This window comes from Nothobranchius furzeri, chromosome 19, assembly GCF_043380555.1.
Source record: "Nothobranchius furzeri strain GRZ-AD chromosome 19, NfurGRZ-RIMD1, whole genome shotgun sequence".
NCBI lineage: Eukaryota > Metazoa > Chordata > Actinopteri > Cyprinodontiformes > Nothobranchiidae > Nothobranchius > Nothobranchius furzeri.
In genome coordinates, this window is record NC_091759.1 from 2412969 (window position 1) to 2425809 (window position 12841).

The 12841-nt window shown below is 40.7% G+C and overlaps 1 protein-coding gene across 1 annotated transcript in view; it reads right to left on the bottom strand.

Moving 5' to 3' along the window:
• The window catches only part of LOC139061593 (CUB and sushi domain-containing protein 3-like), a 232865-nt gene that overhangs the window by 197049 nt on the left and 22975 nt on the right, over positions 1-12841 (bottom strand). The window contains exon 4 of the mRNA XM_070547722.1: positions 7902-8014. Coding sequence (XP_070403823.1) covers positions 7902-8014 — 113 coding nt within the window. The remainder of the gene's footprint in view (positions 1-7901; positions 8015-12841) is intronic.

A 12841-nucleotide genomic window follows, 5' to 3' on the forward strand; every position in this document is an offset into this window, starting at 1 on the left:
ACCGTCTGGCAGCACCCAGAGCCAAATGTGTCCCTCCGAGGTCTCATAGCAACGTCTTATAAACCCGACTAACCCCGCCAAACCAGATTTGTTCATTTAGAGACAAATTTGGACCAATCTTAATGCACCATGAATGTTTACTAATACCGCAGAAGAGTTCCTACCATCACCACTTGTAATCCTGAAGAAAAGCAGGATGTAGTGAACCAGAACAACATATGGGCTCCAGGTGAAACAGCACAAACGCCGTAATCGTGTTTTATAAACTTCAAAGGATCTTATGATATTTTTGGCGCGTCATTTTCCAAATTAACATAGGGCTAGACAGGAAATCCAACACGGTTTCAGTGTACAATCTCCAGTAATTTAAAAAATAAAACTATTGCAGTGATGCAATTTTATATATATATATATGAAGCTTACGTGTGACCTAACAGCTTATTTACCCACAGCATCGTTCTAGAAGTGCAGCGGTGTGTTTTGGTGGCTTTCCTCCTGGCGGTGGAGGAACAACAGAGTATGACATCAACCAGCGATATCAAATGTGATTTCCTTCGTTTTGGTTTATTGGCAGATTGCATAAACAAATCGTAAGCTTTGAAATGTCGAGGGATCGTGCGATCTTGCGAGTCAAGCGAAGAGTGGGGCGGAGAAGTTGCTTCAGTGCTGAGATTCTCCCGGTGTGCACTTGAGTTCTGTGATTATCGTGAGTAAACCATTCCACACCGCTTTTGCTTCCAGTGTGCAGTAGCATAAGAAGTAAAACCGTTAAAGAGCAAGTCACCCCTTACAAGACGCGTGCTCCACTCCCACTTCCTGTTTGAAAAATGCAACAAATGCTGTTGCCTAGCAGACCAAGAGGGTGGAGCCACTAACAAATACACACACTCACGACATTGTGACATCATAATGTACCAGTTTACATCATAGCATACCTCTTAGCCAATAGCGGTGACAGATTTAAATTCAAATGCAGTGAAGAGTTTTTACCTGACAACGGCACAACACTGGCAGTTTCAGGCAGAAATTTTTAATTTTAACTAAAATGCACTAAAGTGCAAAACTATTGACTACACGTGTCTGCAGCACGATTAGACACGCATTTATATAATTCATCAGGAAAAAATACGTTGATTTGAGGGGTGACTTGCGCTTTAAAGTCTGAGAAAAAAAAAACTAAACAGGGTTGACAGTGGACTACGCAACTTTCATTTTTATTATGCCGATATGTGCTTTAAGGTTAATGAAATGTCACTCAGACCCCCAAAACCACAGCAGCTGTGGCTACATTGTGTGCATTGTATGTTAGTATAGTTGCTAATGCTAACAAAATGCTCTGTTCTCTCCTGGACGCTAAACCAACATTATTGTTTCCCATTACGAGGCAAGATGGGTGAGTCCATGAATGCTAATTTTTAAAGTGACGTAGATCTGAGTGTCTTTTCTGACCCGAATATTTCCAAGTCTATTTCCAATTTGTGGCAAATGCAGGAAATTGGGTTAGAAGACTATTTTCAAATAGTGTTTGAACTTAAAAAGAATAACTCCATTTCCGTAATGGCTTTACCAAAATGTAAAGCTGATAATAATATAAAGGTTTATAAGGTGACATTAAGAACGTAAACTAGTAGGGTCAGATACTCGGTCATCCGGGAGGGGCTCGGAGTAGACTCGCTGCTTCTCCGCATCGAGAAGAGCTAGTTGAGGTGGCTCTGGCATCTGATTAGGATGCCTCCTAGATGCCTCTCTGGTGAGGCTTTCTGGGCATGTCCAACCGGAAGGACACCTAAAGGGAGACCAGGACACGCTAGAGGGACTACGTCTCTCGCCTGGCCAGGGAACGCCTTGAGAATGCCCTGAAGAAGCTGGCCCAGGTGGCTGGGAAGAGGGAAGTCTTGGCCTCCCTGCCTAGGCTACTGCCCTCATGACCCGACCCCGGATAAGTGGAAGAAAATGGATGGATGGATGGATGGATTACAAACGTAAACTCCATTTCTATGAACAGAGGCTGTTCAATGTTTTAGTTGTTTCTCTGCTTCAACGCAACTGATTTCAATCTCAAGGTGATTAACAGGCTTCTGTGGAGCTCCATGAGCTGTTGAACAGGTGAATAACCTGTGTTGGAGCCGGGAAACAACTGAAACATGCTGGATACTGGCCCTCGGGGAAGGGAGCTGACTACCCCTCATCTACAACATGTAAAAATAACATTTTTCATACCTTTTGGACAGAAACACACTTCAAAATGGCAAAAACCTGAAAGAACAAAATGTGAGCCTTTTGAGCCAGCCACACTGCCCTTCTGCTAATGAGTAATAACCAACAGGTGACTGACAGCTGACATGAAGCAGCCAATCAATCATACGCCTGTTAAAATCTTTTCTAATGAATCAACTAACTTATCCCACTGACACCGCTCATTAACATGCTGATTAACCTTTTAAACCACTTAGGATCCATTAAACCTGTTAGGAATGAATCTCAAGGGGGGGGGGGGGGGGGGGGGTCAGCTTGTCAGTCAATCAGTCAAGTAATGAGTCTGGAGGATGGAAAGGGTGGAGAGAGTGGTTGAATTAGAGGAGAAAGGTGAAAAGTAAAGACTGGTGAGGGAAATGAGGATGTTGGAACAATGGAATTAGAGAAAAATAGAATTCTTATGTAAACAGGAGGAGGGGAAAATGAATTCTTTTCTAAAGCTCTGTCACAGGATTTTCTGATTTCTTGCCTCCAACATGGTAGCAAGCTTCCCTGTTTAGTATCAAGGCCCACTCAAGGAGACAGCAGCAGACTTTGCTAAAAGTGCTTAGTAATTGCTGAAAGTACACAGAAAAGAGAGAAGAGAAAGGTCTTCACCCGACCTTCAAACTCCCTGGACACTAATCTGATAAGGTCTGAGGAAAGTGAGCCAAATTCACAAAGACCCTGACCCACAGTGGGTGCTGGACCTCCAACTCAAATCTTGGCACCACATGCTCCAGGACAGCCCTCAAGCTTTACTTTGTCACATTCCTACTGGTACATGCTGTTAAGTACATCCTTTTAAAAATACTTAAATTAATGGGTTTCAACAGTAATGATTGTAATTATTCTAATAATTTTTGGCTGTTGTGTTCTGCTTAATATTTGTGGTAACACTTTAGTTTAAGGAACACAACTTAACCATTAATTAGCTGCCAATTAATATGCATATTAGGGGACTACTAAGTTTGAACTAGTCATTATTAAGCACATATTAACAGCTTATTACTAATGCCGTAATTCTACTTCTACTTCTAGTACTTCTACTACTTCTTTAAAAGCCACATATTGATTTGATCTAACTAGTATGTGCACTAATCTGCAACAAACCATGTACTTTCAGTTAACAAACCATTATGAATGGCTTATTATGACAAAACTCTTAATTTATGGCCTGTTAATGTTAGAATTACAGCATTGGTAATAAGCTCTTAATAATAGCTTAATAATGACTAATTCTGACTTAGTAGTCCACTAATATGCATATTAATTAGCAGCTAATTAATGGTTAATTTGTGTTCCATAAACTAAAGTGTTACCATATTCGTCCGTTAAACTCTGCTCATCATTGCTTTATTTTATGTTTTATTGCATATGATCAACTAAAAGCCTTTCACATACTCAAATAATGCTATTAGACAATGATTTAGACTTCCATAGTATTTGTTATTATTGATTTTCATTACTGACCTACCACTCAGCGGTTCAGACTGTGATATCCACCTCTACGCTGATGACACCATTATTTATTGTGCTAAGCTACCCTACAACGTGATTTTAATAATGAGCAACTTCTGTCCTCTGATAAAGTTCTTTTAAATAAAAAAATCATTTTTGATGCTGTTCCAGAAAGAAAGCACAAATAACTCTGGCAATAATCTCATTTTGTGTTTAACTGTTTAAGAGGACCACACAGTGGGATTGTGCATCTTGTGAGGTTATTGCTCTTTAAATGTCTAAATAAATTATTTAAAATATTATTTCATAACATTTTTCAGTTAGTGTGTAAATGCTGTCAATAGCATGAAAAACATATCGAATATTTTAATTTTCCAAATTTTAAAATTGAATCACAGAGTGGCACATTTGCATTTTCTTACCTGCAAGGTTGCTTTGTGTGTGTGTGTGTGTGTGTGTGTGTGTGTGTGTGTGTGTGTGTGTGTGTGTGTGTGTGTGTGTGTGTGTGTGTGTGTGTGTGTGTGTGTGTGTGTGTGTTAAATCAGCCTTCAGGAAGAATTTATTTAAAACCATACACCAGCACTAGTCTGGCCTGTCAGACTCATCCTCAGTTTAAATCTGCACAGAGAAAGAGTTTGGTAACTCACAGGCAGAGAGACACATGTGGGGCGGGACCAGGCAGCTCAAAAATAACCAATCAGAAAAAAGATGGAAATGCCGACTGTACCGAAGAGCACTGTAGTTTTTTTTAGTATCTTTTATTTTTAGAAGAAAGGCTGTTAGAGCTTCTGCTTGTGGTTTTAAAGACATTCAAGTCATTTAGAACAAAGGAAAGAGCCGCAGCAAACTCTGCTTCAGTCACCACATTTATGACAAACTCAGCGTTATGGTGTGTGACGTACGCTACTCAGCGCTGATTGGCTCGGTTAGAATTCTCAGAGGGTGGGATTATTTGAATAAGACAGTTCTCAGACGCTTTCTCTGTGCAGAATTAAACAGAGGAGGAGCAGGCCAGGCTACACCAGCGTAGGAAAGTAATTCTAACCTGAAAGAGACACCAGTGACTGTTTTTAAATCTTTACCTTTAATAACGTCAACGTTTCTAAAACTCACATGGCGTGTTAAAAGTTCAGACCTCTGTTCCATTTCTGTCTGGAGGAAGACATTTCTGGTAAAATTCATGCACATCCATCCAGTCACTCAGAAATCCAGGCCAGAAGAAGCAGAGGGATCAGCTGGGGTCATTCAGAACTTAATAAGCCCATTACTACTGTCCACTGGAAAAATGTACACAGTTAATATCAAGTTATTACTGGATTAATGAAAGTTTCAGTTGCTGTAATTGGTTTAATTGACCAGAGTTCTGAGACTGTCACAAGCAACTAGTGCAGACGAAAAATTAATGGCATCCAGAACCTTTTTCCTCATCTAAATATTTGATTTAGTCTAATTGGATATTTTAAGTTCCCAAAAATAACTTGGCGTGGATGAATAATCCATAATCTGGAGACATTTATTGGTTTAAACTGCATTCAGAATATAACCAATCGATGGATGTGGATGAATGGATTCAGTTCCATCAACAGCTTCAAGTTAAAAGAAACTAATTTATGCTCATTGTCCAATAAAATATATATTTCAAAATTAGCACAACCCCAAATTTTATGATCAGGGGGCCTCACAATCTGCTCTGATTAGTTAATGTTTAAAATTGTTGTTCTTTAATTCTTCAACTCATCGCTAACTTAACTCCTGGAGCTGGAACATTTATATTCAGTGTTTGTTTCTTGCTAAACTTTTATTTAAAAGTAATTTTCATGTCTTCTTCTTGAAAAAGAGAAAGAATTGTCAACAGAAAAAAGAAAGTTACTGTGGTTTTTATTTTATTGCATTCCATTTAGAAGAAGCTGTTCTGTGAATCTAGCTTTTGTTTTGTAAAACTGCAAAACAAGCAGAAGAAATGGAATCTTGACTAAAAACGTGAAAATGAGGATGATTCGCAGATCTGTGGCCAGCTCATGTGACCGGCCCACCGACGGCTTATTGACCTCTCTAGTGACCAAAGTCAGGGTCCAAAAACTCTGTTCAGCAATCAACCAATAACAATAAACACAGGGACTGACTCAAATACTAGTTGTGAGAGACTAATGGGAGAGTAGCATTAGCAACATTAGCAACTACGGAAGCTCCACGCAAGAATGTGAAACATTGTTTTTGGAGTTCAGTTCAGAGTCAAATAAAAGAAGTATTAACGTTTAATAGTTTCTCTTCTCTACTGTCATGGGTATCTGTCGGCTTTTAATGACGTGTGCTTTTCGGAGAGTAGCCTAAGCTTGTGACGTTAGTGTGCCCTGCTACAGCGAAATGTTGTGTACTTTAGGGCCGTACAGTGAATGAAGCAGTCTTTCGCTACAGCCGGAAAAGGCTTTGTGGGAAAATACCAAAATGGAGCTGAGAGTGTGGCTGTGAGCGCAGGGGCAGATGATCGACACCCATCAAACTCTGAGCCGATGTAGCTACAAGCTAACTCGCAGCTAACCAAAGCTAATAAACGTTGGTGGGTGTTTGCCATAGTCTGCCGTCTAGGCTGTAACACTTTTAATGTGTGTTTGAGGCTAAGACCTTCCTTGGAGCAAGCAGGAGGCAAGCTGCTTGTGCTAGCGCTAACGGCTCATTTGCTAACCTGCCACCACCACTCTAGTCATTCAAATTTTTAAGCTTTATTAGCATCAAAATGGATGAGTTACAAAAGTCACCCTCCTCAGAGTTGTCATGACAGTAAACCAGGCCTAATAAACCTAAAATGGTTTTCTGAACTAGGCTGTAAACATGTTTATTACTGCTGTTAACTTTGCATTTTTAACATGGGAGTCAATAGGAACTTGCTCCTTTCTGGAGCCAGCCCCTAGTGGAGGATGGTGGGAACTGCAATATACTTCCACATTGGCTTCACTTTTGGCAGACAAAGATTCCCCATTGGTGTCGCTATACCAGTCTAAGAAAGACATACCAATCCGATCAGATTGGGACATCACTGGTTGAAAATATCCCCAACATCAAGTTTTAAGGAGAATGTGGAAAAACGAACATTTTGAGGTTTTTTGTTGCTTTTCTTGATTCTGTTGGTTCACTTTCTCCATTACTCAAATACTTTATATAAGAAAATAGAACATGATTTATGATTCCAAGGACACCAATCTTAATATGCTGCTAACACCCTGTGTGTTTATTAATGCCTCTGAGTGCACTCCTGTCTAAGATGAAGGGTGTTATAAAAGACAAGAAGGGTTTGTATCAAAGAAACACAAATAAAGGGGTCATTTAAAAAGTGCTGTGTATTTGAGACATATTTTAAAATGCTTTCTTAACAGGAAGAGACACTGCTTTCTAAGGCACTGATTCATGTTTTATTTTACTTTTTCCTTATAAAATGGTTATTCTGGTAACTTTGAGTGTAAAGAGGGAGGAATGATGGGATGAAGTGATGTGACAAGTCATGTTGCATGACCGTGGGCCTAATGGAAAATATCGCCATGCTTTCACTCAGTTATAAAAAAAACTTCTATAGTGCATTTGATCAACAGGGCTATGACTTCTAGACCGATTTCCCTCCATCATTCAGCAATACCCCCCCCCCCCCGATTGTGTGTTTTATTCACAGGGTGTTGTAGGTGCACCACATGCCTCTGGCCAAGAAGATACAAAGCATCTAAGTGATGCCAAACAGACTTGAAAGGAAATTTCAGGCTGAAAAACAAGCTAGAGTTTTTTGAAAGAAAAAAAAAAACAAGTAAAATGTGTATAAAAGCACCATCAGGTCCAGTTGTTCTGTGCAGTACAGTATTATTACTGCTGGGAGACACGAGTGTAGCCAAATAAATCTCCACCTGCTTTTTTAGCCCTTCACAGGCCATTTTACAAAAGAAAAAACAAACTCTCATTAGCTTGAGATGGCAAAAAGAGAGAGATGCAGAAAGAAGAAGAGGAGACAAGACAACTGGAGGCAAGAAGCAGGAGCTAAAGCTGGGATGGCCGGTTGTCAAAAGGAACAAAAACACAGAAAACGGGAGAATAACAAAACATTTTGAAAAGTCACATTAACGAGTTCTCATTATGAACTCCCAAAAAATCCAAAATGTGCAGGTGGTTTTTTATTGAGCGTGCGCATTTGGATGCTCACATCTGCTAACACACTCTCCTCTTACCTTGATAATGTGCAGTGAAACCTCGGTAACGGTGGTTGCTATCAGACACAAAATGCAGCCGCAGCCAGTTCTTGTTGCTAACGATGGGAGAAGGGACGTTACTGCCTGACAACCTGGGAGGGAGAAAGAAAGAATGTGTTTATTAAACAAGAATACACACACACACACACACACACGCACGCGCGCGCGCAAAAGGAAACTAAACTGTTTTGGCGTGCCTTTAGCACCCCCTAGTGGTTGATAGTAAAAACTAAAGTAAAACTTCTCGCTGTGTGTTCATCTTTTCAACAGCTGAAACGTCTCCCCAGCCTTCATTAGTGTCTACAGGAGCGGCTCATCACTAAATTACACAAATCAGCTGTGTTTATGATCTAAAACATGAAGGAGATGTGCTGGAAGCAGTCTGCAGCGCCAGGTATGCCAGCTCCACTTTACTAAGTCCAACAGGGACCGGACTGGCACTCTGAAGTGGCAAGTGCAATATTCTGACCACAGAGGGTGGTGGGATTTGAGGGACATTTCATTAACTCTGTAAAGGGTCATTTTAGCACATACTGGCTCAAGAAAATGACTTTAAAATATGAAAAAGTCGCAAAGCATGCCTTAAGGAAATATATAACAGTATTGTTCTTTAGCCTTTTCGAGTGTCTTTGAGCAGCTCAAACCATTGGAGCACCGTTTAGGTGTTAGCTTTGTGCCAACACAAGGACATCTAGTGAATTTTCTATTATTTCTCTTGGCAAAATTGTAGAAAGTTGAATTCCTCAACTTTGTATTCACAAAATGGTTCGACCAACACTGACAGCTTCTGTAAAAGCAACACTGGCAAACACAGAAGTTGAGGAATAGATTTGTCCACATGGAGCTGAGCTGATGTCCAGTTTTGTTGCTTCTTTAACCCAATTAAGTCTTCTTTTCAGCTGTTTTTATCCATGACATTTACATTAAACACATGATTTTGTAATTTGCTATTTTAAAAGAATAGGATTGTTCCAGAAACTTAATGAATGTAAAGCAGCTGGGGAACAGATGTAGCAGAGTTTGAGTTATGACTGCATGATGTGATGAGGTCAGTTTTTAGCATTAAAAACCAGATGCGTTGGTTTATTACATCTTTGTTGCAAAAATCTAAAACATTGAATTAAAGCCCTAATGTGTAAAAACATTCGACTCCTTAGCGCCATGCAGGTCAAAATAGGTACTGCAGCTACAATAGCCCACATGCATCAAAAAGGTGATGTGAAAAAAAGCACACACCAGCTTTCAACTCAACCATCACAAGAAAAAAAATATGAAAAATTAAGTTTTGAACACAAAACCCCTAAAAGGTGCCTGTTATTATTCTATTATTAGCCAACTAATGGGGCCTCCAGCCTTCTGTTTCACCAAGTATCACCAACCCAACCATCCATCTCTATTGGGCCATTCCCATCTGTACCGGGTTGGCCCGGGCCGGGTAGCATAGGTTGTTTACATATCTGGGTGGCCTGGTATGTTTCCGGGCCAACCAAGGTTCATTCTCAGCCCTCTTCTCGAGGGGGTCTGCTTCAGGCCGACCAGGGCCAACACACCCACTGCTGACAGCAAGTTCACACCTTCCATTAGAGCAAGCCTCTGATTGGTGGGTAGAATCAGCCCACATGGGCTTAAGACAAGGATGTGTGGAATCAACCGGGCCAGGCTAGGGCAGACTGGGGCTACCCGGCCCAGGCCGACCCGGTACAGATGGGAATGGCCCATTAGGTTGTTTGGGTTGTCGACACCTGGAGCTTTACCTACCGAACCAACATGTGATGTGTGTTGGCCACATTGGCTGAAAATCCACCAAGAGAACATTGTTAACAAAGAAGGTAGCACCACAAGATTGTGAATTAAGTTCCTCTTCTCTCTCCTTTGTTGTTCCCCATCTTTATTTCTTTACTTTCTATATATTTTTTCATGTAGGCGGCCCTGCTTTCACACTGGATTATTCATGTTTACAGCCCTACTTTCATTTCCTGCAAGGGCATCATTACCCAGAGCGCATTGTGTGCATATTCAATTTGTTACAGTATTAAGACAAGAAAAAAAATCATTAATCTGTATAGAAAGCTTGTGAATGTGACATTTAAATATTTAGCTCAGAAAGCACTTAGCCACTCTAAGCTGCATGATGCAGGTAAAATCAGAAGAAGTAGAAGAAGGGCTGAAGGAACGACCTTGGAACTAAAAACGTCACAGATCAATACCACAAAGACTGGTTAAAGACCTTTTGACGCTTCTTGTGTCCAAAACTTCTTCCAATACAAATAATCCCTTTATTACTTTCATGAAATTTCAGCAAATAAGGAGAAAATACATTTCTACCAACTACTTAAGTGGATAGCTACAGCCCAAAATGAGCTAATGCTTCCATGTTACCAGCACCTGATGCCCCATGAATCAGCCCCATGTGGACCATTTGTTATGTATTATTAAACCATTCATCTATGCTGATGGCTCTCTCTGACTGTTAAGTGTTCAACCAGGTTATTTGCCATAAAAGCACTTCAGTGAAGCCCTGTGGTATAGATCATCTTCTGAGATGCTGATGTGATATATTTTTTAGTTGCATTACTTGTCAGCCGCGATAATGAATCCTCATTCATGGTGGATGCGGCTTGACTTTTCCCACTTTATAAATTTTATCCGCCGAGCAAAACAATCCCTTCGTGGATACTTCAGATTTGAAACCAGATGATAATTTGAGTCAGACGGAACCTAGAGAGAACACACATTCACATCAAAGCAGCATAATCCACGATGACGGACTGAAAGGTGCTGCAGTGCACCCTGTGATGCATAGCCTAGTTGGTTAAGTTGATATTTGGGAGTTTTGATAAAGGAATTTTTTATTCATTTGACTGGTTAAGCAATGGCAACACTCACTTGCTTTAGAGCTCTACAGCTGACTCATTCTCTGTGGTTTTGCCATGCAGTGATGTGGATACATAAAGACCAGCGTGGGGCCATCAAACCCCCGTAAGTGTTGGAGTTGCTGTCCCTCAGGGCCTTGCACCATCCCTAAGTGTGCTTTAGTGTCCAACCTCACCCCATCCCCATCAGGAAGACATGGGACCTCATATTTTAGAATAGAGGAAGTCAGAGAGACAGGTACAGATTAGAGTCCTTCTGAAGAAGCCTGACAAGTCACATCCAAGAAAAATATCAATCATTGGATAGGACCCTCCTAAGTGATGGATATTTGGGAGCCTTCATGATTTATAAATCCTTTGGTTGAGCAGAAAACAACCATTTTATTAATTTTAGTTGAGATTTAGTCATTTTTAGAAACCAGAACCTTATCTGTGATAATGTGATACAGCTGCAAGGCCTCAAATGAGATGAGCCATACATGTGGAAAAATATTTGAAGTGACTGTGTGTATTTTCCTTGGCGATAGGGGGCAGTAGATACCTAAATCGTTGCAAGCAAGAAGTATATTTGTGTTGGAGTAAGACCTTACCAATGGATGCCCATTAGGGTCAAAAATTCCTCGGGAGGGAAACTTCCAGCAAACTGACAAGCACATCAGACTCCCTTTCATCACTGGCAACAAGTGAAGAGATAAATGCGTAAAACAACATTTATGAAAGGTGAACGTTTTGTAACCGTTTGTTACAAATCAGCGAATGAATTTTGTCCTCACGGACTCCCGTAGAAGGAAACATAGCATCTAAAACAGCGTCGCCCAGAGACTTAAGGTGTTTGTCAATGCCAAGGAACCTTGCCTTGATGTCTTGGCCTCGCCCCGGTTGCCTAGCAGATACGTCATCAGGAACCGCCAAGGCGTGGTCCAACTTTCATGTTCTACTGAGGCGTATGTTCTCCGTTTGTTAGCCGTTTAGCTAGCTGAGCAAGGATACACAGGAGGTGTCTCGTAGCCTAGCCTTGGTAAAAAAAATTCCCAGAATGCAGTGCGGCATTTTTAAAAGGATGGTGAACCACAAGCCAGCAGCTACTTCTGGGGCAAATTTCAAGTTTAAATGTAAGTTAACTCATTTCAAATGTTTTTTTAGAGCCAAAGAAGTTATCTGTTGTTGGTTGGTTGCTTAGTAGTTGCAGCTTGTGTGGCTAGCAGGTAGTAACACAATTATATTTAACAAATATATACACAATTTACAAAGTAAAACCCTCATTCTATATTTATATTGAAACTAATACGTATAAAATATAACGTTATCTTCCGTGTCACGTTACGTGACCACCGCGGAAGCATGATGCAAGTCTGTTCCATTTAATCGTTTTCTTTGATCAAGCAAGGACAGTGTCCTCGTTAGCAAGGCACCTGGCCTCACAAGAGATCGCCTCGCAAAGCCTTTGACCCACTCCCACGTATTTTAGACCTGATTTTTATGGTTATATGTTACAAAGCAGCCAATATTTTTCAACCACTGGGCTTCATTTAATTCGTTTTCAACAACATTTTGATGGATGTTTATAGAAAATGACGGTAAAGACTACACATTGTCTCTTTAAAGAGCAAATCCACCCAGTAACAGAGTTGCATGCCACCCACAATGCCTGTTTGAAAAACGCAGAAAAAGGAGGCGTTGCCAGGCAGACCGAGAGAACGGTGCTGTGGCAACGACCAACCAGAAAATCAACTGTTAGATCATGTATTTGCCTGACGGAGAATACAATGCGGATGTCATATTCAACACACTCCCACCCATGCTCTGGATACCTTGAAAACAACGTCCCCCCCCCAAAAAAAGATATACCGACAAAAGATCCGTGCGCACCCCCCACCCCTGATAAAATTTTCCCACCCCCGCTAATAGCCGTGGCCATTAACCTGAAGCGGGAGCTACATTGACAGTTTCAAGAAGAATATTTATTTTTTAAACAAGATTCACCAAAATAATGACTCCACGTGTTTGCAGCACTATCAGACACTCATCTATACAGATGATATGTAA